The 25,873-nt window shown below is 56.3% G+C and overlaps 2 protein-coding genes across 11 annotated transcripts in view; both read left to right on the top strand.

The window, feature by feature from the left end:
* KLC4 (kinesin light chain 4) overlaps positions 1 to 10,473 on the top strand; it is a 50,690-nt gene extending 40,217 nt beyond the window's left edge. For all 5 annotated transcript variants that reach the window (XM_077814192.1, XM_077814188.1, XM_077814189.1 and 2 more), the window contains exons 14-16: positions 6,439 to 6,563; positions 7,107 to 7,155; positions 8,397 to 10,473. In XM_077814192.1, the coding sequence (XP_077670318.1) occupies positions 6,439 to 6,563; positions 7,107 to 7,155; positions 8,397 to 8,486 (264 nt within the window). In that variant the 3' untranslated portion in view covers positions 8,487 to 10,473. The remainder of the gene's footprint in view (positions 1 to 6,438; positions 6,564 to 7,106; positions 7,156 to 8,396) is intronic.
* Positions 10,474 to 12,057: 1,584 nt separating this feature from the next.
* On the top strand, positions 12,058 to 24,811 carry LOC144263288 (heme-binding protein 1-like). 6 transcript variants are annotated; one of them, XM_077814182.1, is made up of 8 exons: positions 12,084 to 12,141; positions 12,748 to 12,896; positions 14,431 to 14,537; positions 15,863 to 16,029; positions 18,185 to 18,270; positions 23,103 to 23,229; positions 23,315 to 23,498; positions 23,720 to 24,811. In XM_077814182.1, exons 3-8 carry the CDS (start codon positions 14,503 to 14,505, stop codon positions 23,892 to 23,894), a joined length of 774 nt encoding a protein of 257 aa, XP_077670308.1. In that variant the 5' UTR covers positions 12,084 to 12,141; positions 12,748 to 12,896; positions 14,431 to 14,502; the 3' UTR covers positions 23,895 to 24,811. The 6 variants fall into 6 exon arrangements, with proteins under 6 accessions (XP_077670312.1, XP_077670308.1, XP_077670307.1 ...); XM_077814181.1 differs by lacking the exon at positions 12,084 to 12,141 and having other exon boundaries at positions 12,239 to 12,896; XM_077814186.1 differs by lacking the exons at positions 12,748 to 12,896; positions 14,431 to 14,537 and having other exon boundaries at positions 12,058 to 12,141.
* Positions 24,812 to 25,873: the final 1,062 nt, after the last annotated feature.

The raw sequence follows: 25,873 nt of genomic DNA, 5'->3' as shown, positions 1-25,873 counted from the left end.
GGCTGGGTTCAGGTGTCACTGGGTGAGGTTCTGGGACCTGCGTTCTACTGGAGGTCAGGTGAGATGCTCACAACGCTCCCTTCTGGCTGTGTGTGTGTGGAGCGTGAGGAATGTGAGCTGCTTCTGTCTCTGCTAGAGCAGGGGCCCCAGCAAAGAGTTTGTATCTCCAGCTCATCCCTGTCCCCTCCCATCCCACCACTGGCTTCACCAGGGGAATATCAGAGCAGCCACTCTGAGGTGGGCTTGCTCCACCCTCTTCCTAGCTGGCATCTCCTCAGCTCCAGCGGTCCAGCCTCCCTCGCTGCAGAATGCTGGGTAACATCTCACAAAGGGGCTCAGCTAGGCTAGAGACAGGGCACTGCAGGGTTCATGGGCCCCCCACACTCAGCTACCTTGTGGGACTTTCTGGAAGGGACTCGTGGCACTTCCTGAGGAGGGAGACCCCTGTATACAGCAGGCCTCCATTTTACAAACCCTGACGCTTTGCTCCAAGGGTTTATCTGCCGCCCTGTTATTGTGAAGGGCCTTTGGAGGTCGGAGAACACTGGTCCTGCTCTCTCCTGTCTCTCTGGGCACCAGCCTGACTGAGCTCTCCTGTACAGCGTGGGGAAGGGTCTGCCCCAGCACGCAGAGCCCACGCTGGTTCCGCACGCAGAGCTAGCAAATGCACCAGCGGCCGCTTCTCTCAGCTCCAGCCGGAGGGGCTGCCTGGCACCACAGCAAATAGGACGTTGGTAGCCAACCGTGGTTTTCCCTGCCACTGCCCCGTGGGAGGGCAGAGAGCCAACTGCTGGAGTGAGCAGTGGGGAAGATGGCAGTGGGGGGCAGGCTGCTAGATTGGCTGTTAGTGAAGTACTCAAATATCCTGTGGATGAGATAGACCACTGAAATCCTGGCCCTCCACTTAAGGAAAGATAACCTGGTCCCCCATCATCTGCCAGGACACCCACCCCAGGATGCCTGGGCCAAGGGCATGTGGGGGTTCGTTTGCAGCCAGTGCAAACAGCCCATTGACCTCAGGGCCCAGGGACAGCATCTTGAGGCTAGAGCTGCTGAACTGGAGGAGCAGTGAGAGCTGAAACTATTCCAGCGGTGACGAAGGGCCGTTGCAGAGCGTGGCGGCCTTTCCCCATCCTCTTGGCCCTGCAGTCAGTCCCGTGGCGGGAGGGGATGTAGGTGCGATGGAGGGTATATCCTCTTAGATAGGACCCACCTTCCAGCAGAGACGGTGGAGGCTGATCAATCCTCATGGACCGAGAAGGTTGCTCCAGGGACTGGGATTGGAGCTAGGAGCTTCCATAGGGGATTTTGATCACTGCACATGGGGAGACTGGGAGAACTGTTGAGTGTTTTCCCTAGGTAGCATAGAGGGAGGGAGAGGTCCTGGAAGCTATATTTCAATCACTATGAAGAATGCCTGGACCAAGGGCCTCTGACAGAGCCTTCTTTGAAATGCTTTTCGCTCCACACACAGGGCTGGCTAGGTCGGGGGCTTCAGGTCAGGGCCAGGTTGAGGTCACACAGGGAAATGCTGTTATTATCGAACTGGCAGGCCCAGGAGTTAAGAATAGGCATACAGTCAAAAGTAATCCCACCCCACCCCTACAGTGAGAAGCAAAGGCCCAGCCTAGGGAAATTAGAATTCCTAGCCAGGCAAGAGGAGCTTGGAGGTGTGTTGGCTCAGGATGGAACGATCAGCATCCATGGACAAGTGTGAGCTGTGTAGGACCCACCTCTGCAGGGAGGGGGAGGAGTAGTGCCAGAACTGAAAGGTTCAGTGGACCCTAACGGGTGGCATTTCTGAGTGCCAGGGACCACACAGCACAGCTGGTGTACAGACATACTCCACATCTGAAGAATACAGATCTAACGATAAGAGTTTGTTACCATCAGCCTCCTGGAAAGGGATTGGGAGTGTGCAGTACTGAGGGAGATCAAAGAGGCCACTCCATGTAATGCAACAATAATAATGGGAGACTTCCCACATAGCACCTGGTCAGATGGCATCACAGGACCGCGTTCAGAGAAGCAGTTCACTTCAGTGATTGCTTCTTGGGCAGGTAGCTCCAAAGCACGCCAGGGGAGAATCCCGAGTAGCACACTGCAGTTGGCTCAAGAAGGGAGAGTAGATGAGCTCTGTTATAGCGACCAAAATGCCAACACGCAGCGGAGGACAGTCACCCAAACCTGGCACATTGACACTACAAGTAAGATGGGAATGTAAAGGACGAGGAAGCTGCTCAAAGAGGCAGTAGAGACAAAAATAAAGAAGCCCCAAGCCCCATAGATTTTGATTCTACTGAAGGAAGCAATGACAGTCTTGAAGGGCAGGTGTACTTCAGAACAGCAAAGGGAGAGCGAGAAGTCTGGCTAAATGGCTGGTTTAAGGGGTTACTCAGGCCCAAGAGACCCTTCAGAAAGGAATGAAGTCAGTAGAAAGGAGCATGCACTACATCAGACAAAACTTGAGGAACCAAGCTGGCTAAGGTGGAATCTGACAAGCAAGTGCCCAAAAGTATTAAAAATAAACCTGGGGTATGTAAGCAGATCACAAGCAGGAATTCTGTGAGGGAAGTGGTGGGTCCGCTGGACCACCTGGAGTCAAAGGGAGCAAATACAGAAGAGGAGGAGGCTGCTGAGAAGCAAAAGGATTTCTTCGCCAAAGTATTCATGGCTGAGGCTGTTGTGGAAATTCCCACCTTGGAGCTGCTGTATCAGGGATTGAGGGGTCAGAAGGAAAGATGCTGGATCATACTGATATTAAAGAGCAGTAAGCCTCTGGTATCAGGTGGTGCTGCCAAGAGCTGTAGAGGAGCTTGAGAATACAGTGGCTAGCCAAAACATGCAGGGTAGGGGCCCAGCTAACCCAGGGACCGTCCCTACCAGCGGCCAAGAATGGAGAGTCCGTGAAATCCTCTGGGGGTAACTTGTGCAGAGGAGTCTCCCTAAACCCAGGCCCTTAATGGCTGGATTACCACCACCCACTGAAATTAGGTACTGCACTGGAGGGCTGGAAGATAGGTACATTTTCTCGTCACAAAGGCTACAGGAATGATCCTGCAAAGGACAGACCAGGGCCTGCACTTCAGGCTCAGCTGACTAGGTTGAAATTATAATTAAAAGTAGAATGAGCTAATTTCTCGATAAATGTTAGCTATGTGGGACTAACCAGCATGGCTTCTGCACAGAACGTTCATAGATTCCAAGGCCAGAAAGGACCATTGTGATGATCTAGTCTGTCCTGTATAGCACAGGCCATAAGACTTCCCCAAAATAATTCCTAGAGCAGAGCTTTCAGAAAAATGTCTGACCTTGATCTGAAAATTTCCAGTGATGGAGAATCCACCACGACCCTGAGTAAATTGTTCTACTGGTTAATTACTCTCCCTGTTAAAAATTTACATCTTACTTCTGGTCTGAATTTGTCCAGCTTCAACTTTGAGCCATTGGATCATGTTTAGCTTTGTCAAGCCCAGAGAAAGAACTATGAGGGACCTCCTAGGGACCCAGTCAAGCTAGGAGAATGGACTACATAGTGGTAACAATATTCAATGCTGACAAATCCAAGGTAATGCACTTGGAGAGAATCATCTGACCGACTCCTCCACCTGCCTGGGTTCTGAATTAACTGGAACCACCTGGGAAAGAGACCGGGGCAGCATTGTCAGCCGCAGAGTGAAATTCTCTGAAATGCAGAGGAATGGAATGGCAAGTCATTCTATTGGCAGTACATAAATCTGTGGCGTGTGGTCATCTGTGGTGCTGCGTGCAGTATGGGGCACCCTGGTGAGAAAACCCTAGAGCAGAAATAGCAGGGATTTGGAGATGGGCATGAAAAATTATTAGAGGCCTGGAAAAACTTCTGCAAGTGGAGACTGCAAAGTGTGCCTGATTAGTGAGCGAGGGAATAGGACAGATTCTAGATCAGTGAAAGACACAGGGACGATCTCGTGAGGCAGGGAGAAGTGAAAGTGGAAAGCAGCAATTGCCACCCTGATGAAAGGAAAAAACGGGTCTGCAAAGGAGTAACCTCCCATTCCTAGGGATGGGGCCATTCGGGTATAGGAGACAGGCTTGGAGTGGGACAGAAACCGTAGTGCTTCAGGAACTGACTCTGCCCCTGACTGCCCGGGCTGTGGGAAACATTCCTCTGCACAGGTTATCCCCTGATTGTCCTTTATGGGGTTTCATGGACTCACCTCTGAATTGGCTGCTCCTGGCTGGTGTGAGACACGGGACTCTGGGCCCATGCGCTGATCCGGCCCGGTACTTCCATTTTGAACAGCTCACTGTTCCCAGACCCTAGCACAGGGCAAATACATTCTTATTATGCCTGTCAAGCTCTTTGGAGCAGGGGCTTACCAAATGTTTCTTACCACATGTACAGAGCCTAGCACAGTGGCAGCTGGGGCATCTAGGTGCTGCCTTATACACGTAAGGTTTGTTTACTCTAGAGAGGAGATGGATTAGAGGGGACGTGGCAAAGGGACAAAAAGTATGAAGGGCACAGAAAAGGGTGGGCAGGTGGGCGTGGCTGTTCACCAGCTCCTGTAACACAACAACAAGGGGACAGTCATTGAAACTGAAAGGTGGCAAATTCACAGCTGAGCAAAGGCAAGACTCACACAAAACACAGTTGGTGTGTGGAACTCATTGCCACAAGATAGTGGTGACACTAGGAGCTTAGCAGGATTTGAAAAAGGATTGGACACTTAGCTGGCTTAGGATAACTAAGCTGGAGTCAAAATCATAAGGGTCCTTTACAATCCAAAAGCTTTGGAAGGGATCTAGACCCTGTTTAAGGGGGTCGGGTGGTCACACTGGCCTGGCCTGCTGTACAGTGTAGTCCCATGTCTGAGCAGACGTGAGCAGTGGTGTTGGCTGCCATGATGCTGAACTCAGTTTGTGCTGCTCTCCATTGGTCTCTGCACTGTGGTTAGCATGGGGACAACTCTCCTGCCTGTTCACAGCAGGGTGCGGACGGGGTACCGCTGTGTAGTGCAGGCCAAGCTTAGCCGATGTGGCCTTAATTTGCCCTCTGGGCAGGTTATCCTGTCACTGCCACTGGGGGCTTCTTGCCTCTCCCTCAGGAGCAGCTGGTTCTGGCCAGTGTGGACCCAATGTGGCCCCAAGGTAGCTGAGCTGAGCTCCATGGTGGCCCTCTCTCTGTTCTGCCCTATCTCAGTCCAAAACATCCATGGACGAGAGTTTCACAAACAGCCAGGAGCTGCTAGAACCACAGGTCAGCAGGCTCCAAGAGGAGAAGCCATGGCAAGTCTGCAGAGCACCTGGTGCTGCCACGTGTGCTAAACAGAGAGCAAACAAACACCCCTTGAAGCAGAGGTGCCAGCGGGAGTGATCTGTAGCAGGGCAAAGCTGGAGGCAAGCACACCCACTACTCTGAGAGGGAAAACCCTCTTTGGGGCAGGAGCTCCATGCTCCTCCTCTGAGCACTGAACGGCTCCCTCAGACCCAGCATCCTTAGCACCAGGCCCCTCGTCTGTTAGGAGCCATCCTTTAGCTAGCCCAGCCAGAGCCAGAGGCTTTCAGCACAGCAATCTCCTGCCACTCCAGCAGGTCCTGGGAGAGGGGGAAATGCCAGGGGAGGAGTCAGCCCAGGAGCAGGCGTGATCGAAGGGAAGAAGAGGAGGGAGAGGAGCAGGCATCCCAGCCCCCCTAGGATGAACTGTAAAGCTCCCTTCAGCATACACCAGCCCCAGCTCCGGCCAGCAGGCCCAGGGCACGGCTCCTGCCAGCGGGACCGGCCTGTGCCTGCACCAGGAGCTCACCGGGGGTCCTCGCTGCAAGCCGGGGTGAGGAAGCTGAGTCCCAGAGACCCCCTCTGGGGAAGTCTGTGGACTCTGCCTCCCCCTGCGTTTGATCCGCGAAGGGGTTCAGTCTCCACAGAGCGGTGTCCTCGTGTGGGGTGCTTGCTCCGCACCATGTGGAGCAATCAGGGAGGGGCTCCCCTGCTAACTGCACCGGGATGGCCGGTCACCTGGCATTCCAGAGGCCGGGGGTCTCCCATGGGCACGTGAGCGAGTGTGGGAATCACGCCACCAGCATCCCACTAGCCTCCCGCCCCGGGAGAGGTCCTACTGCCAATGGCCGGCTAGAGGGGCACCAGGGTTAGTTGGTGATTGGTCTACCGTGTTGATTTCCCTGCGCTGAGTGACACTGGTTGGCATCAGTGCCCGTCTTGTCCGAGGCTTTCCCTTCTCAGTGCTGGCCGTGCTTGGCTCTGAGGGCGGAGTTTGTGGGGTGCCGATTCAGTGAGGCTCAGTTCTGTTTGTATGGTGATTTGCCATGTATTTAGATCTTAGTGAGCCTGGGGCATTTGCGCTGGGGTCCTGCTGCAGCCTTCCCTTGGCATGGAGTGCAGTCCCTGTGCTCGTCAGCCATCTCACTGCCCCCTGCTGGTTGTCTCTCTCTCTGCAGGACGGCACTGGTGCCCTCCAACGCAGCAGCTCACTGGTGAAGCTTCGGGACGTGATCAGGAGGAGCAGTGAAATGCTAGTCAAGAAGCTGCAGGGGAACGCCCCCCTGGAGCCCAGGAACACAAAGTACGCATCTCCCAAGCGGCATGCATGCTCTCACACCCATTGCTGCCTCTCAGGGCAGCGGGAGGGCGCAGCCGGAAATGCAGTCTTCATCTGCCAGGGGCTGCCCTTTCCTGAGGCTTTGCCTCTTTGGGAGCAGGGTCCCTGCACAGAGGGGTTTCTGCAGAGCCCTCTGGCCTGGAGCCCTGGTGTCAGCAGCATGGAGGCTGCTACCCGCATTCAGTCACATCAGAGTGACACCAGGTGGAGCCCAGAGAAAACTGGGGGAGCAAGAGGCTCTCATCCAGCCTGTGTGCGGAGATGGGGACCCACCAAGCTCTAGGAGGGGCTGCAGGGACGGGCCTGGAGGTGGGGCTGGGGCTGGGGCTCTCTGGCCCCAGGGGAGGCAGGGGCTGCCACGGAAATAGTGTATGTCCAAGCTCCTTTCCTCCTGTCCCTGTGCTGTCAGGCGGAGATGCCAGGCCCAAGGGTGGGAAGGAGGCTGCGCCCCACGGGCAGGGGCAGGGGCTGAGCTCGTGAACTCACCCTTTTTCTTTCTTTTTGTAGCTTGAAACGAGCAGCATCATTAAATTACCTGAATACATCCAGTGATGAGGTAAGAGCTCGGCAGCAAGCACTGCCCCCCGCCCCCCAGCTCAGAGTCCGCAGGGCATGGGAAAGCTGCCTGGTTACGCAGCGATGCACACGGGCCTGCTAGGGCTGCAAAGCTGCCTTTCGGAAATGAAATTCCACCCAGGCAGGATGAGGTGGGAACCCAATAGCCACCAGCTGTGCAGCATCAGGAACACCCCGGGCAAAGGCGAGACAAGGAGTAAGATGCTAATAAACCAGCACATGCCAGGGCAGCTTGGGCTCACCAACTGAGCAGGGCCAGGGCAGTGGGGGTAAGTGCTGGGGAGGCAGGGGACACGGCAGTGGGGGTAAGTGCTGGGGGAGGCAGGGGACACGGCAGTGGGGATAAGTGCTGGGGGGAGGCGGCAGTGGGGGGTAAGTGCTGGGGGAGGCAGAGGACACAGCGGTGGGGGTAAGTGCTGGGTTCCTGGTTCCTGCAGGTGCCAGGCCCTGGGCACAGTATGCGGGGCAGCATTGCTCAGGAGCCCAGCCCTGTGCCCACTTAGGGAGCAGCACCGACAGGCTCTGAAAGGAGCCCTGGGCCATGTGCGCCAGTGTCTGGGACAATTCAGTGAGTGAATCCGGCGCCAGGCTGGATTGTACGATTCCATGGATGGGAGGTTTGCTGCAGAACTGTTTGCCGGAGTTTGAGCGTTCATTAAAAACCAAGTCCGGGTTGTTGGAAGAAACCTTACACGTGCAGAAGCGTGACCCCTGCGTGTGCCTGCCTGGGTCTGCTGGCAGCCTGAAAGAGTAGCTCGGAAAGGGCTGAACTGACTCATTGCTGTTGATGGACTCGTGACTCTGGAGCCTAGCGATGCCAGTCACATGTCAACAGTAATGTATTCACTGATGATAACTTTAGCAACCCCCCCCACTGGTTAACGTGCTAAATCCACACTGCCCCCGTCCCCTCTGAGCCTCTCCACAGGTGCCAAAGCCTCCAGCTTCCCCCAGCAGCTCCTGGGATGTTGTTGTTCCTGGTCACTGTGAAGACGAGACGTGATGCCATTGAGATGGGGTTGGGGCATGAGCTAAGCTGACTGGTTACTGCTGCGGGTGTCTGGCTGGGGGAGCTCAGAGGACATGGCCCCTCGAGCTCAGCTCAGAGCAGGGCAGCCAGCGTGTTCCCCTGGGCAGGGCAGGGGACTGAGCGGAAGCTGTCCGGGCATGGGCCTGCATGCTGGGGATGTGGGATCCTGGACAGTGTGGTTTGTTTTTCAGGATTCCCCGGGCCTCCTGGCAGAGAGCAGAGGCTTCAGTGTCAGCAGCGTGGATCTGTCCTCTCACAGCTCCCTGCTCACCTCCAACTGACCCGCCTCCGGGCTCCTCTCTGCACCAACTCCTGGCTCCATCTCAGATGCTCCTGCTGCTTGACTGCACCCTGTGGCTCCGGCACCGCCTCTAGGATCGCGCACTGCCTGACACTCCAGCTGCTCCAGGCTCCGAGCCGTGTCCTGCTCCTCCACCGCAGCCGGAGCTCCAGCCTCCCCTGTCTCAGACCCTGCCTCTGGAAGAGGTGTGCCCTTGCATGGCCACGAGACAACACCAAGCCTCCCTCTGCCTGCTGCCTGCCTGGGCCTGGTACTTACCAGGGACTAGCGGCCTTGGCGACAGCACTTAGAGCTTTGGTTGCTCAGCGATGAGCTCCAGCAGCACTTACTTGTGGCTTTGGCTATCGGAGCTGAGGGGTGGAGACTCTCCACTCCCTGGGGTTGCTGCCAGCCCTTCCGCCAGGCAGGGGCTGTGTGTGTGCTCCTCTAAAGCAGACCTGCGGGCTCCTTCTGCAGTGAAGGGCTCACCCCGCCTCTGCACTGCCTTCTCCTTAGTTACCAGCTTCTCCTCAACCTCAGCACCACCCAGTGCCCAGGACTGGGGTTCTTCCGATTCAGCTCCCTGGGAACCAGAGAACGAGGCTGGAAGGGTCATGGCGACCTGGCGACCTTCCCGGGGAGTTCACCTATGTGATTCAGCCCAGGCTTCAAGGGCAGGGGCTGACCCCATTGGGAATGTGTCCCGATCCCTACGCCCCCGTCCTAGGAGGCCAGTTCCTGTTCTGGCTGTGTTGTCTGCGTCTGCCTTAGCATGGAGAGAGCCGTGCATGGGCACTGGGGGAGCTGGCAGGGTCATTGTTACCCGTGATTTATCTCTGATTGCGGTACTTTATTTTATGAAATAAAAAATCACCGAAGTGACTGTGGTGAGAGCCTCCAAGCCAGTGAGGAGGGAGGGCTGGCTGCACACCGACACATACAGACAGTGGCTCCAAGCTATAGAGCTCAGTGGCTGAACCAAAAAAAAAAAGAGTTTTGGTCAAACAAAAATGTTTGGTTTTTGCGGGATTTTACCTTAAAAAAATAATAGAAGGGGAGTAAAATTTGAAACAAAAAGTTGTTTTGAATCAAAAACTCAAACATTTTGACTGTTTCTGAATTTTTGGATGAAAAATTCGGCGAATTGGACACGAATTTGTGAAATGGTTTGGTCGCTCCGAACATGCATTATTTGGTGAAAAAAGTTTTGTCTGAAAAATGTCGGCCCGCTCCACTCCTAACGCCCGGGCCTGCTAGCCACAAGCTCTCGTGTTTCGTCTGTGCCGAGCCCCAGGTGCTGGAGCCTGACCCCTGACTAGGCCTGCCTGCAGACTCAACCGTGCTGCCAAGGGGAGAGGGAAGACTAGGCCTGCCTGCAGATCCCTTGCGCTCAGCTGCTGTCTGTGTTAAACACATGGGGGTGAAATGCCTGATGGTCTCTCCAGCTTTCCATCCTGAACTCCCCAGGTGCAGGCTGTAGAGTTACAAATGAAATTCAGCATGCAATACTGGATCCAACTGGGGGGGTCCATCTAGTCGAGTCGCCTGTTTCTGATGGTGGCAGTTGTGGAATACCCTGCCCCAGGGAAAGTTTCTTCCTAACCCTATTAGTTAGAGGTTGGCTTCTGCCATGAAGCATTAGGGTTTATAGTCCTTCCAAAACTCCAGTGGTTTTCGGTATTTATTATTATAACTCTGCATATTATTGTTATCCAATGAATGCCCATGCCTTTTATGAGTGCTGCTAAATGGGATTTAATAATATCATGTGACAGTGAGTTCCACGGGCTAATTGTGCATTATGTGAAAATCCTCTTACCAGTTTTGAATTTGCTGTCTTTCAACATTGTTGTCACCTTGTTCTTGTGTTAAGAGAAAAGGTGGATAGAAGCTCCCTATCTCCCCTCTCTGTCTAGTCATTACTGTATAGATTTGGATCATGTTCCCTCTTGTCTCTTCTCTAAAGTAAACAATCCCAGTCGTTTCAAGCTGTCTCCATATGCGAGCTTGCCCAGTTCCTGATCATTCTCCTTGCCCTTTTCTCAACCCCTCTAGTTCTGTAATATCTGGTATGAAATGGAGTGTCCTGTGCCGGTGAAATGTCAGTCATTTCTGATATGGCATCATGACACTCCATATTATTCTCCATCCCGCGCCTTCTGCAGCCAAACAGTGTTTGCTTATTTCAGCAGAGCTGCACATGGAGCAGAGGTCTCCACTGAGCGGCTCACGGTGATGCCTAGGTTTGTTTCCGGAACTGATGCAGTTAATTTAGAATCCAGTAACATGTCTGAATAGTTCCAGTTATTCCCTTCTGTGTTTATTATTTTGGATTTTTCAACACTGACTTTCATTTCCCATCCTGCTGCCCATTCTCCTCGCTGGATTAGTTCCCTGTGATGCTCCTCACAGTCCTCTCTAGCTCTGACTAACCTCGCTGTGTTGCCAACTCCCCTGATTTTACTACAAGTCTTACAGTGGTTTTTACAAAGCTCTGACTCCTGGAATCATGGGCGTAGAGGAGCAGCTCAGCTTCCTTTGTTCAAAAGAGGGCTTGGCCCTTGTGGCTGTGGAAAAGCTTGACAACGTGACTGAACGGCTCAAACCTAAAGCTTGAATGTGACCTAAAGGCTCAGAGATCAGAAGGCAAATACAAAGAACCCACATTGGTTACTTGTTTCAAAATGTCATGACTTTTAAGCCGCTCTTGGGCCTGACTCATGAGTTTTGATCATTTGGGGCTGGTGACACTGTCTCAGCCACTCTCATGCTGACATCATTACCCTAATGAGCACCATTGCCATGCTCTAATAAGCATGGCCAGGCCAGACTGCCACCAACCCCTTCCGGGGGAGGCTCTCCCCGGGACAGGAGGATGGGGGCGGGACAATGGGATGGGGGCGGGACAGGAGGATGGGGGGGCGGGACAATGGGATAGGGGCGGGACAGGAGGATGGGGGCGGGACAGGAGGATGGGGGGCGGGACAGGAGGATGGGGGCGGGATAATGGGATGGGGATGGGACAGGAGGATGGGGGGCGGGACAATGGGATGGGGCGGGACAGGAGGATGGGGGCGGGATAACGGGATGGGGGCGGGACAGGAGGATGGGGGGCGGGACAATGGGATGGGGGCGGGACAGGAGGATGGGGGGCGGGACAATGGGATGGGGGCGGGACAGGAGGATGGGGGGCGGGATAATGGGATGGGGGCGGGACAGGAGGATGGGGGGCGGGACAATGGGATGGGGGCGGGACAGGAGGATGGGGGCGGGACAGGAGGATGGGGGGCGGGATAATGGGATGGGGGCGGGACAGGAGGATGGGGGGCGGGACAATGGGATGGGGGCAGGATAATGGATTGGGGCGGGACAGGAGGATGGGGGAGCGCCTCTCGGCTATGGCGCTCCCCCCCCCACCCGGTGATGGCCCCTCCCACTGCCACATGCTCCGCCCCTCTGGAACGGAGGCCCCCGTTCTGATCTCGTCAGGTGTGGGCGGGGCCGGAAGTATCCGCTTCGCTTCCGGGGCACCGCGTCACACGTCTGCCCTCTCGTCATGAGGGTTACGTCAGGACGCAGGAATCGTCACCGGATTTCCGGGCCTGTGACCTCAAGCCAGAGAAGTTCCGGGTCGGGCGCGGGGCGGGAAGTGCCAGGTAACGGGCCCCCTCACCCCGGCCAGCGGGGTCCTGTGACCCCTGACCCCCCGGTGGCCTGGCCTGGCCTGCCCTGCCCTGCCCTGCCCTCAGCGCCCCGGACTCCTGGGTTCCGGCCCCCCGCGCTGCCTGTGGGGCCCCAGTCCTGCGGGCCGGGCGCGGGGGGAAGGGCTCTGTCTCTCCCCTGCCCCAAGCGGGGTCGGCCTGCGGAACTCCCTGCTGCAGTGCGGCGGGGCCGGCGGGCGGGCCGCTTACGCTGCCTAGGCGTGAATCCGGAGTCCCCGCAGGGCCGGGTAACGAGCCGGGGCCTCTCCTGCCGACGCCTTGTGGGCTGAGCTCCGCAGAGCGTCCTTGGCTCGCCCAGTCGCTGCCCGGGGGCGCGGCAGCCCAGAGGCTCTCCCCGGAGCCAGCGGTTCCGTGTCTGGGACGGGTCGGGGCGGTCTCGGGTCATCTCACGCGGATGGCTTCTTCAGACGAGTGATTCGGAGCTGTACATGCGCGGGAGGCCTTGGGCTGTTCGTTTACAAGGGCTGGCCTTTAAACCCCGTTGCTGTGATTTTTATTAGGCCAAATGTCTAAATAGTCACTGTTTGTTTCGGGGATCAGCTGCCCTGAGTCCTCGTCCCAGCTCAGGGAGGGGAGCAGGAGCCAGGAGGTCAAGGCTTACTCCAAGAGCTTCCGCCAGTCGCGCTCTGTCTCCGCGTCCCATCTGTTAAATGGGGCACCAGCCTCTGCCCCACAGGAGAGCGGGGAAGGTAAACCTAATGTTTGTGAACTGCTCGGATACGTCTGTGCTGGAGATGCAGTAGATGCGTGTTGGCAGCAACACCTTGCAAGAGCACCCGCCGCTTACGAGCGACATTTCGCCTGGGAACGCTTTCCCAACTGTGAATTGTCCACGCGGTAACAGCTGCCGCATTAGAGCAGGGGTTCTCAAAGTGGGGGTCGGGACCTGTCTGGGGGTCGGGAGGTTATTGCATGGGAGGGTGGGAGTTGTCAGCCTCCGCCCCAAACCCCGCTTTGCCTCCAGCATTTATAATGGTGTTAAAATATATAAAAAAGTGTTTTTAATTTCTAAGGGGGGGTTGCACTCAGAGGCTTGCTATGCGAAAGGGGTCACCAGTACAAAAGTTTGAGAGCCACTGCAATGGAGCAACGTTTATGAGATTGTGATGTGTCATCCTCTGCTTGCTTGCATCAGTTTTTTGTGGCAAAAACAGACAAAATGCCAAGCCATTTCTCACTGAAAGAAAAAGTACAGATTATCCACAACTGCCAAGCTCTGGGGGCTACTCAAAGCCAAGTTGCAGTCAAGTGGGAGTTGCACAGGTTGCTTGTATGCAGAATGTGGAAGCAGAAGGATAAGCTTTTGGCTAAATATGAAGACGGACAATCAAATAGCTGATGTAAGCGTGGGCATGAAGGAAAAGCCTCTGGTGTCGACTAGCTTCCCTTTATATGGCGCAGGGAGTACAACTAGCTGGACCTGAAATCAAGGAAAAACCCCTTCAGCTTGCTGCTTCACTTGGATTGAATGATTTTAAGGCAAGTGACGGTCTGTTTACCAGATGGAAGAAATCCTTCAATGTTGCTTACAAAAAAGAGCATGGCGAAAAACACCGGACAAACCAGCATTGGCAGTGTGAAAAATTTCTTCACGTTTTCCCAGCTGACATCTACAATGCTGACTAAACAGGACTTTATTTGAAAGGGCTCTGTGACAGAGGACAACATGTAGGAAAAAAATGAAAAGCTAGGAGGAGGGAAAGCTTTAAAGGATAACTGTGCTCGTCTGTGCCAACATGGATGGGAGTGACAAACGCCTGCTGTTCGTGATCGGAAAGTCAAAATGACCCAGATGCTTCTGAAGGATTTCAGTAAACTTCCCTTCAATTATGTCAGTTCAGCGAATCCTGGATGACAGGTGACATTTTCATCAACTGGTTGAAAAAGTGGGATTATCAGCTTTGCTTGCAGAGCTGTAAAATATGCCTTTTCCTCGATAACTGCTCTGCACAACCCCAAGGAATGGTTCTCACTAACATTCAGCTCAAATTCTTACTCCCTAAGACTACCTTTTTGATGCAACCTATGGCTCACAGTGCGATTAAGAACATGAAGGGACATTACCAATCAAAAATCGCAAACTGGATTATTGTTGCTCCTGATGTGGACCCCAGCGCAGATGTTCAGACAGGCCTGAAAACTGTAAATGTGCTAGATTGTATTCATCTTGTTGCTGAAGCCTGGCAAGATGTAAAGCCGACTAACAATTTCCAATTGTTACAGGAAAGGCAAATTTGTTGTGCCAGTGGAATGTGTGCGAGATGAGTCTATTGAAGACTTTGGCGACCCCCCTGAATGATGATCCACTTCCAGTCAACGTGGAAAAAGAGGTAGCTCTTAGGTGCTGCTGGGGATGAGGATTTGCTCACATTCAGAGAGCTACCCGATGAGGAATTACTGCGCACTGCAGCGGCTGCAAGGCCAGAGAAACGAGTTTGTGTTGATGAAACATATAATTCAGAGGATAATCAAGAGAGTGAGGACGATTTTGATGAAGTTCCACGTCTGACAGACTCCGAGCTGTTCAAGGCTTTGCATGCACTCTGGCGCTTTTCCCAGGTAGCGGGACTTGGTGACAGGGTCTATGGGACATTGAGTCCCATCTTCCAAACAAAACCGGGTTTGTTTAATTTGCTCCGCTTCTTCTCCATGTTCTTTCACCTGAAATGAGTGAGTTTGTCCATGCTTAATTAACGTACAGATTGATACTCTCTGTATGAATAGAAAACACTCTGATGTGGAATAATACTTTTAGGTTATTACAGTATTACTGTTTTTATTTATTAATTTGTTTAGCAGATGTCCTTATCCAGTGACTTACAATGTGTACAAAGTATTACAGTTAAGGGCGAGTACAAAAAATGTTTACAAGACCAAAAGGCTGTTTGTTGTCGTGGCTGATGTTTGATCTTAAAACAAAAATAAAACTTGATGCTTTTATAACATTAACTCCATATTGCTTTCTTGGTACAATATTTAAGGCACCATGGAGAACTGAGCATGTGTTTAAAACATACAGGCGGCGTACTACAGTAATACTGTAGCAGCAGTAATTGTTAGTGTGTACTGTAGCTGTTGTACGTATCAGAAAAAGCAGGTCGCCTTTGGTCAGGCGACACCCCCCATAACAGCACCAGCTGCTTAGGAGCAACATAGCAAAAGCGCACCAATAAATTGCTGCTAACGAGTGTTTACTGTACAAGTATCTCAGCAGATATAAACTCAGGACTTCTGGGTTCTGATCACAGCTCCGGGACTCTTAATAATCCCAAGGGCTGTGTCAATATGGTGACCTTAGTTCACCATCCTCCTGGAGTCCCTACCAGCCAGGAAGTCACTGGCACTGCCTGCACCATTTCTACTCCCCCACCTGAGCCACACTAGTCTCTGCTGACTCCCCTATCTGGTCCTCAGCTTCTCAGGTGACTCTTCTTCGGGGGCTGAATGGAGGGCGTAGGGAGGAGAACCTCTACCAGGCCCTGCCCCCTCTCTTCACCCCAGAATTGTTTGTATTGGTGTGTACCTCTCCAAACCTGCAGCTCCCTCACTTCTAGAGCACACACTGCTGCCCCTCTCCATGCGGTGGGCACCAGCAGTGCCCCCTTGCTCTCAGGTTTGCACTAAACACTGCTTCTTTTCTTTTCTCCCCCTGCAGCAGGAACTGTGGTGTTGGCATGGCTCGCATTACCCTGGAGGACCTCAATGGGTTGGACGATGAGTCCCTTGATGAAGATGAGGAGCCAATGGATGGGGAAGAACAGAACAGGCTGTTCTCTCATTGGGAAACAGTGGCCAGCACCCACCAAGTGACCCTTCCTCAAGGTGAGAGCAAGGCTGAGTTCCTTCCCCACCCCTACAATTAGAAATTCCAACACATTTAGTGCCTCAAAGGGAAGCCTTGGCAGAGGTGGAGCCTTCTCCACCAGCAATTCTGTGTGGCCCATTCCTGGCTGCTCCCCTAGGAGGAGCTGACCCTCCAAGGACAGTGTTCCAAGCCCAGTGGCCCAGAAAATATGAAACTAGCAGTTCCTTTATAGGGCTTAACAATGCTGACAGGGTTTCTATGGCTCGAGAGACTGAGCATGCGTGCAAGGAGCTGAGTCAGGTCCCTGGTTTCAGCGGGTCTAGAACCTGGGGCTCTGGGGGCCCGAAGTCTCGGATACTCCCTTATCACCACCAAGGGAGACAGATGAAGCAGCACCTCACTAATCTTCGCAGGTCAGGCCCCCCAGGAAGTCCTATCGGGAGGCCAAGGCCTGGGTTGCCCATTTGGCTTGCACCCATTATTTCAGCCAGGAAGTGACCCAGGTTGGGTTGTCCAAGCAACTCTTATGAAGCGGGATGTAGGTGGTCTTGGCAAACGGTCAGAGCAGGAGTCCAGCATTGGAATCTGGTCAGAGCTGGAGCCGGTGGTCAGGAGTGAAGGTGGAGGGGCAGGACCCAGAGAAGAGGCATGGGTCAGGCACAGAGCAGCACTAAGGCAGGACCTGGGAGCAGAGCAGGAACAGGGCTGGATGCAGATTGAAGGAGACAGGTAAGGAGTGGGGTCCGAGCAACTGTGTAAACTCCCTCTTGGTGGTGCAGCGGATCCCGTTCCTTGCCTGTCTCTTGCGATTGGCATCCGTCCTGGTCCAGGTTCCTGCCTCGGTCCCTTGCCCGGTCCCAGTTCCTGCCTTACTCTAGCTCCGTTCCTGATGCTTGTGCCATCTCTGGTCCTGCCCCTACACCTTCCTCCTTGACCCTTGGCCTGACTCTACGTTGGTTACGTTGACAGTTGCTGGCTTTCAGGAGCCATCCCACAATGCCCCACACTGACAGTACAATCGCTGCAAGTGCTCCTGGTGAGGACGTACACCACTGACACCAGGAGCAAGGTGTGGACACGCATGAGCACTGTAATTACTGTGGTGGCTCTCTGCCCATGTAAGTTAGGTCGACTTAATTTTGTAGAGTAGACATGCCCTGAGGGCAAGTCAGAGCTGAGTGTGCAGCATCTCTCCCCCAGCGAGAGCCCCGCAAAGGTACGATTCAGAAATAAGTGACGGAGCCTGTCCAGTAACCCCTCACAAACAGACGCTTGGTGCCCAATTGAGAGGGGCCGATGACTGTGGCTCACGTAGGGAGGGGATGGCAGGGCCAATAGAATGGGAATGCACCCTGCCCACCTGTGCTTTATCAACCTTCCTTCCCGCCAGGTAACTCTCCGCTTGCTGAGCGTGCGCCCACTGACCTCTGGCCCTGGCGGTTGAGCTCTGTTTAGTACAGCAGCGTAAACAGCCTTTCTAGGACCTTAGAATAAAGGCAAAGCCAGCTGTCGGACTCTTGATCCGAAACGTGCTTCTGGGCCATGGAACGTGGCCATGGCCTCCCTGGCGCCGGAGAGGGGAGCATCTGCTACTGCTGTGGCTGGCTACAGCTGAGCTACGCAGAGCAGCTGTAGCGTGGCCCTGCTGGCCCACGTCTTGCATTACAGTGGCAGATTGTGCTGACTGCTAGGTGCTCTGCGGGCAGACCTGGAGCCAGGATTCCTTCCCCAAAGGGCTGCCAGTCTAAACAGACTGGGGGTGGGCCAGGCCCCAGGAGCAGCTGCCTGAGGTGATGGTGAGCATGCAGCAGGCTAGGCCTGTATGTCGGCGATAGTCATTCCTTCGTGTAGGCCCTTCTCGGGGCCGGGGGAGCCCTAGCAAGCGCCTCTGAGCAGGTGTGTTTTTCAGAAGCACCTGGATCCATCCTCAGGGTTACCCCCGAACAGTACCGGGGGCGAGCAAGCTGCAGCTGCTAAGGGAACAGGCCAGCTTGTTTCCTGGGCTGGGGGTGTGTCCAGTCGCCGCCAGGGTGCAGCATTGACGCACTTCCCAGGACTTGGTATTCGGGCTGCGGGGTCCCTGTTGCTCTGAATTGTGCATTTCTCCCCTCCCCCATCCCGCGCTGTGCTCGCCGTGCAGGCCCCTTTTATCCTGTCTGTTTGGTTTTGCAGAAATGGCGGGTCCCATCATGCAGATGACACAGCACAGCCAGGTGCGTGAGCCGGTGCCCTACGTCACCCTGCTGCAGCATGAGAAGGTGAGGACTCTTCCTCTGGGCATGGGCAGATTTCACACCCACAGCCCGTTTCCTGTGGAAGTGTGTGGGGGTGGAGTCCCCTGCTGGCCCTGTGTCTCTGTACAGTGCACAGAGCCCCTTCTCTACACACAGCACGCTGGGGTCCCTGGTCTTGCAAACAAACACAGCCCAGATCCTGTCCCTGCCCTGGTCCTGGGCCCTCCTGCTGCTACCCCTCATCTCCAGCGCAGGGCCCCCAGGATCCATAATGCCCCACCGGTGCTTTGCTTCAATCCAAGCTTGCCTCGCTGCACTGGGGGCTCTCACCCCTGAGCGACGCAGCTATCCCCACCTAAGCGCTGGTGTGGACAGCTCCCGCCCCTCGCAGAGGTGGAGTTACCATGGCGACGGGAGAGCTGTCTTCACAGACACGCTGCAAGTTTGTCATGTAGCCCTGCCCGTCTTGTACCCTAATGATGCCCGGTCACAGAGTGAGAGACGGTTCCTGCTCCGCAGAGCTCCAGGTCTAACGGAAGCCAAGACCTAGCAGAGTGTATGAACAGACAGGAAGAGGGGGAGGGAGATGCTGCGAACAGGGTAACATCTTCCTGTCACCTAGGCTGCTGGGGCGGGACTGGAGGAGCCCAGCTCAGGTAAGGGCACCTTGGCATTCGTTCCCTTGCTTCTGGCCCATTGGGTCACCTGACGTTTTAGCTTCTGCCTCTTCCTGCCCCTCTCTGGTCTATGGGAGGGGCGTGGGGTTCACATGCTCCTGCCGTATGTCCTGCTGACCCACCAGAGCTCCGGGTAGTGTCTCTCCAGTCCTGCGGAGCCTGGTGTCCCGCTGGCCTGAGTCCCCTGAGCATGGCAGCAGGAATTCTCTTCCTTTCCATGCCCCAGCCCCTGCAGCCTGGCACATGTCCAGGGTCACTTCATTCCTGTTGTTCCTGCCCAAAGAAGGCAGGACCACCCTCCTCCTCCCCCCATCCTCTCATCATTCACTATCATTGTACAGGGAATGTTGGGCAAGCCACCCAGCCCTGTTCTAGCCCCATTAGGTGCTCACTCTGCTCCCCTCGTCATCAGAGACCCTTCCAGCAACCTGCTAACCTCCAGCATTGCCTCCATGCCTGCCTGGGCTTCTCTTTCCGGCTCCTCCCCTCTGCCCCACTCAGGAGGGTGCTGTGTAGTCTCCAGCAGTCAGTGTAGTTTCTGGGGGCTTTTCTGTGTGGGTTGCTTGCTAGCTTCCTGACTCCCGCGGAGAGCCCTGGCCTTCGGGCCAGCCAGCCTGCCCTCCCTCCCACTAGGGCAGGGCTCTGGAAGGGGAGCAGTGGCCCCCTTGGACTGCTGAGGGCGCAGCAGGCCGGGATCGTGCTCTGTCCTTGGTGCTTCCCTGCCGGTGTCCCGTTCTGCCTGTTGGGCTGGCCTGGTTTGGGGCCCGTCAGCTTTCCCAGCCCTGCAGAGGTGGGAAGGCTGCGTAAGCCCCTGCTGATCAGGGCAGCTTTTTATGCCCAGTTAACTAGGGTATAGTTTGTGTAAGTCTAGCAGCACGTGTGGAGCCCCTAGTCACAGCGGCTCCATGCCTAGCAAATGTGCACCAAGGTCCCCAGATTTGCTGGGGTCGACAAGTCAGTGCCAGGGTTCCGGCACCTTAGAGAACCCCTAGTTAGAGTGGCCGTGTGTTCGACCCAAGGGGCACTGAGGACCCTGTACATCTGGGTCTGCAGAGGCCCCAGCACTGCTGACTGCTTCAGTGTCCTCCCGAGCACCCTCACGTGCCTGAGGTCACTCTTCAGTGGCCTGCCTCAGTTACCCCCTTCAAGGGGCTTCTTAAATAAACTGCAGGCTTTTCTATCCAATAATACCCCTTCACTGAGGTCTAGACTAGTGACATGACATTGACAAGGAAACAAGTCTTCCACCCCAGCCTTACGCTAGGCACAGCGCCTCCGCCCTGGGCACTGTCTGCTGCTGGAGAAGACACCAGGCCTGGTCTGCCTACTTTGCCTCCTTCCCAACAGAAAACCCCAGCTGGAAGGGTTCTTCTATGAGCCACCCGCCCAAGCTTGCCATCTGGATTCTCTCTTCCCCCTGCTCTTTTCGGGGAATCAGCTGATCCTCGCTCACCTGTGCCACCTAGAGTTGGCTGACTCCAGGCCTCTACCTCTGAACAGCGCAAGGCCCCCTCTTCCAGTAGCTCTGCCTCAGTGCCCCTGCCCATAGGCCCATGGGAACCCAGTGGAGGGATCATTTTGAAAGAGTTAACCCTTTCAAGGGTTCCGTTGCCATAAGTGGCACTGTGAGCCCAGAACCCCTATGGCCTGACTGAGTCAGGGGCCATGGGCCTGGCCCTGTTAAGTCTGGAGATCCAAGAGCCAAGGTGATTCTGTGCCCAGTGTAAGTAGCATTAAAGTCTGTCTGAGTCAACCAAGGGCGGTGCCAATGGTCATGCCCCATCAACTGGCAGACGTTGCTCACCAAAGTGGCGCAGTGCCCATCATGAGCAGCACTGGGATCTCTAGGGCAGTGGTGCCCAATGCTGAGGCCGAAGCACGTGGCCTAGAGTGCTCCCCATTCCAGCAGGCACAGTGAGATCCAGCAGCTGATGCTGGAGCCAGACTTCTCTCTTGTCCTCATCTGATGTCCCCGTTCCAGGCCAGCTGCACCGTCGAGCCCTTGCTGATTGCCGAGTGCCCCACGCAGCTGACAGACCCTGCACTGCCTCCTCGTGCCAGGTGGAATCCTGCCGTTCTCCCACACTTAGTCTAGGCCCAGGGTACCTGCCAGCCTTCCTTGGGGGGCTGTGACCAGTAGGGTTTGTTCCCCACAGCAGGACTGGAGCCTACCCAGGGAAAAGGGCCATCACCTAGTGAGTGTCTGTGTGCAGATCTCCTTACCTCGAGCGTAGTGGGCCTGCCTTATCCATGAAACCCCCTCTGCACACTGGGGTTCACTCTGCTCCCCAGCAGCCTCTGTGTGCCTCCCTCCCTTGGTCTGTTCTTTGACCACTCCAAAGCTCTTTGGTTCATCTTGGGTTTTACCCTTGACCAGGATCTGCTCTGCCTGGGTCCTGTTCTGGAAGGTCCATCTGACTCCTGTAGCTCTCTGCGCTCCTGACCTGCTGCAGCTAGCATCTGTTTCTGAGCCAGGAAGGGGGTACCACTGGTTCTGGCACAGGGTGGGCAGCTTGTCACAGTGCTCAGGCTAGCTGCACCTCTCCCACACACCCCTCCAGGTGTCAGCCGGCCGCCCGCCCTCTGGTCGGGGAAACGTTGGTTTCTCTCTCACAGATGGCACTGACACCCAGCACTGAATCAATGGTGCTCACCTTAGGAGCTGGGTCCTGCAGGTCCTTCCCTGACTTGGCTGGGTCCTGCAGGTCCTTCCCTCCGGGCAAGGCCAGTGGGAACTAGCAAGCAGCAGCTCCCCGGAAGCAGAGCACTGCTATGTAGAACGAAAGCACTTCAGAGCAAACTGATCGGAAACATTGAAGCATGTGGCCTGCGGCACTAGTTCTTCCCAGCCCTGCGAGGCACCAGCTCGCCACAGCCTCCTCTCCACGAGGGGTTCTCCTCTTCACTCTCCTCTGGGGTGCGCGTTCCCAGCCTGGTAAGACAAGGTTTGCAGCACCTTGGAGACGAGACCCAGGATCTGTGAAGCTGCCAGCTGCCCCATTGGCTTTCCAGTGTGTGCCTTGGCATTGTGAGCTGGCAAGCCATTGCCTTGCCTTCCGCTGAATTCAAGCATCGGGGTCTAGTGAACATCCCCTAACCCAGTCCAGGTTAGATCAATGCGTTCGTAGTTCTCAGCAACTCCCCATCTCTCATGTCCATGCCGTCGGACCAGATGAGGGTTATTGGTTAATACAGAGCAGTCCCTGCAGGAGTCCTCTCCTCATTACATACAGCAGCATTTCTGTCACACCACTGTCCCGGGCTGGGGTTGCCAAGGCGCCCTCGGGTGCCCAGGGCTGCCTCCGCACCGGGCAGAGGCTGGGCTTGGCCAGCGGCCTTGTGCTGTCGCTGTGATGCTGAGCCCGGCATCAGGGCCAGGGCATCAAAAGATGGTACCATGCCTGCTGCAGATCCTGTAGCACAGTCATGGCATCTGCCCGGGTCTTGGTGCACCCAGGTTGGGGTGACGGTCAGGCTGTCCCAGCTCCCTGAGAAGGGTGGGGAATAGTCTTTCACTCACCAGAATCTGGGCTGCCAGGGAGCAACTGTGGCCACTGGCAAGAGCAGCAGGCTGGAGCTGTCGCGTCCTTCCCTGGGGATAAAGCACCAGTCACCTGGGCTAGGTTTGTAGCCAGGCTGCAGCGCAGGTGAGACCTGCCAGCTACCCAGCTGTGTTGGCATTGACTGGGCTGTACTAGTGCCCTTTGTCAGCATCCTGCAGGGCACCATAAGACAGAGTAGAGACCTGTGAGCTGTGTGAGCCCAAGACTCCGGTCCACGGCAGGCAGCGTCACGCTGGAGGGGATGCTGCCTGCGTGGCTCAGATCAGCCTGTCCCTGGAGTAACGTTTACAACCCAGAGGACTCTGGATTACCCCGCAGCCTGACCCCTTACAAGCCCCATGTCCTCCAGCAGTGGGACTCCTCAGTTTTAAGGCCCATGCTCCTGGGTGTGACACCCCGTTGCTTGCATTTGGCCACACACGGCTGGGATGTGTCCCCCTTTCTTTCTGCCAACAGCGCTAGTGGCCAGGGCCCACGGCCCAGAGGAGCTTTCTTTCCCCGCCTGGTGACTGGCAGTAGGGGGTGGGCAGTGACCATGTGATGGGGTGTTGTCATCAGCAGGCAGCCTCCTGCCCTGTTCTTGGCTCTGACTGACTGGTCTCCCTGCCTGTCTCAGTGCGAGGAGCGGCTGTACCCAGCGGGAAAGTGGGCCTGCGTCACCAAGGGGGAGCCGATGTACGAACAGAGCATCTCCATGGGCTTCATGAAACTCATGCGCTACATCTGCAAGGAGAACTCCACAGGTGCGTGCTGGAAGGTGAGGGGCGGGGGGCTGGCTCCACCCCTCGGGCGCCCTCTCACTGCCGGCCTGTGCCTGCCTCCCTGCAGGCCGCTACCTGGGCATGACGGTGCCTGTGGTGAACGAGATCCGCCTGAGCGAGGAGGGCACCGAGTTGCTGCGGGACGTCACCACTACCTATTACCTCCCAGGGGAGTTCCAGCCCGACCCCCCTCTCCCCACAGACCCTGACATCCGCATCGTGGAGAGACAGCCGCTCCGCGTCCTGACCAGGTGAGCCCCACCCCTGCCATTGCTGCAGGCTGCGGGAGGGGGAGAGGAAAGTTTTCTGAGCCCAGCGGGGGAAGGAGCTGAACGGTGTGGGCGGAGGAAACGTCTCTGAGGGAGAGGAGGAGAAGGGTGGGAGGATTGGGGCGTGCTGGGGGTGGGGCTGGCACGGGGGAGATTGCCAGGTGACTGGTCTCCTGTGGCTGTGGCCGCTCCCTTTGTTCCAGGGTGTTCTACGGGGTGACGACAGAGGAGACAATCCTCCGGGAGATCCGCCTTCTCTGGGAGCTGCTGGGCTCCACAGACACCGTGCTGCGGGAAAACTACATGGTGGCTGCCTATGAGAACCCCAGCGTCCCGCAGCGGCGCAATGAGATCTGGTTCATCCGGCGAGCAGAATGAGTGCAGCGCAGCCCCGCGCTGGACGCCGGGCCGGGCCCCGCTTTCGATGGCAGTTCTGGCAGAAGGAGATGAATGCACAGCCTGACGCACGGGTCGCCGTAGAAGGGTACCACTGCCCTGGGCCCGAAGAGGAGACCTGCTCTGCACCCAGCCCCGGGAAAACTAGCATGTGCCAGATGGCTGGCCAGGGCCCAGCCCACGCCTGCAGGGGGCAGTGTGGCATCGAGCACTGAGAGCAGCGGGTGTCTGAGTGGGCCCTGCGTGCCCCAGGGGGGAGTGTGGCTGGGCACATGGGGGCTGGCTGGCCAGGCTGGGTGCTTACGCCTGTTTGTGCCAGGGTGCAGGTCTGGGCTCAAGGTGTCAGTCCTGACTTGAGTTTGCAGTGCTGGGCCTGGCATCACGGCCTATGCATGTGGCTGTGGTTGAAAGATCCCTTGGGCGATGGCTGGGGTGGCACTTCCTGGGGCTCTGTCTTCAGTCCCTCCGTGGCACTGAGTATTCCTCCGTGTCCTGCCTGCTGAGCCCATTCGCCAGCAGCAGGGAGGGTCTGTCCTGCAGCCAGTGGTCGGAGCCTTGGGTCGGGGGCCTTGCCCTGCCCTGAGCGGGGCTGTGTGTGTGCGTGCCCAGGAATAGACTGGTGGTGCCTGCAAGCAAAGCTGGGATCCTGTAGGACTCTCCTTCATATCTGCCCAGCCATGTGCCTGCTGCAGGCAGCCCCTTCCTGTTGGTCAGCGCCCGCCCTGCTGCACCTGCAGCCCCCAGGTGTTAGTCCAGCCCTCCGCCCTGGGCTGAGCAGAGAGGGGCAGCAGCTGGGTCGCTGTGTGTTGTGTTGTGCATTGATTGGTTGGTTTCACACTCATGCGTGCTGCTGGGGGAGGCTGGCAGCATGAACCTGAAATAAATCCAGCTCAAACCACTGTGTGTGGCAGCTGATTGGCTGGGGGTGGCCACGCTGAGGCTGGAGAAGGGCTGGAGCAGCTGAGGGGGACCCCCAAGGGGGCAGCTGGCAGCTCCCCGGGGGCACTGTAGCCTGGCTGCTCAGATCAAGCGGGAGTATCGTCCAGCTGCACCCCACTCCCCAGTAATCGCCTGCAGGGGGTGCCTCCCCTTTGAAACAGCGGTTGGGGGCCGGGCGGCTGTGCTGCTTCCTCGTGGCCGCTGCACCCGAGGCCGGGCTTCGTGGCGCTGTTTGCTGTGCCCTGTACAGGTTGTGCCCCGCCGGAGCCAGCTGCTGGTACTGATGCCAGCATGGGCTTGCTCCTGAGGGCAGGGAGTCACCGCAGTGGCTGCTAAGAATGGGCCTGGCTGGTCCCACCAGATTCAGAGACCTCCTGGACTATGGCTGGAGGGACTGGGTGGACCCCACAGCCTTCAGCCAGTGTGTGGGGCTGTCCGGCCCATGTGTCCCCTGCCCTGTGCGCCAAGAGGTGGGGGTAGCCTGGGCTCTTGCTTGCCTTGAGCAGGCTTGGTGGGAGGGGGCCTGCTGCCCGCTCCTCACCCTTGGCTCTTTGCAGCTCGTCATGGGGTCCCTGCCCCAGGAGCCTCCCCGGCCAACCTGGACACCACCTGAGCTGGCCACGTGACATCCAGGTGTACGGCAAATGCAGCGGGGGTTGGGGGAGTCAAAATCGGGACTTACTGACAGGATGAGTTGGCTGAATGCAGCAGAAGGGCTAGACGCAGGGGAAGCCAGCCAGCCAGCCAGCGCCCCACGGCACACGGGGGGCCCAGACAGGACGTGAGGAGCTCAGTCTGGGTGGCTAACCAGAGAGGGTTAAGGGTGACTTGGTCACAGTCTGTTGGTACCTGCATTGGGACCAGAGCTTTGAGGAGGGTTGATGCGAGACCCATTCAGACTAGAACTAAGGTGCAGATGTTTGACAGCAGGGAAGACCGTGGTGGGAGAGTCACCATCACTGGGAATATTTAAGTCCGCCTGGGCTGTTTTTCTAAAGCTCTGCTCTAGCTCAGGCGGGAAT

Source organism: Eretmochelys imbricata, chromosome 3 (genome assembly GCF_965152235.1).
Source record: "Eretmochelys imbricata isolate rEreImb1 chromosome 3, rEreImb1.hap1, whole genome shotgun sequence".
Lineage (NCBI taxonomy): Eukaryota > Metazoa > Chordata > Testudines > Cheloniidae > Eretmochelys > Eretmochelys imbricata.
The sequence above is the reverse complement of the archived record's forward strand: the minus strand, read 5'-3'. Positions and strand labels throughout refer to the sequence as shown.

Bases quoted from the DNA above. Each gene is read 5' to 3' on its own strand.
- LOC144263288 (XM_077814182.1), top strand. From the start codon at position 14,503: ATGATGATCCACTTCCAGTCAACGTGGAAAAAGAG. The intron at 14,538-15,862 runs GTAGCTCTTAGG...CTCCCCCTGCAG, and splicing joins CAGTCAACGTGGAAAAAGAG to CAGGAACTGTGGTGTTGGCA. The intron at 16,030-18,184 runs GTGAGAGCAAGG...TTGGTTTTGCAG, and splicing joins CCAAGTGACCCTTCCTCAAG to AAATGGCGGGTCCCATCATG.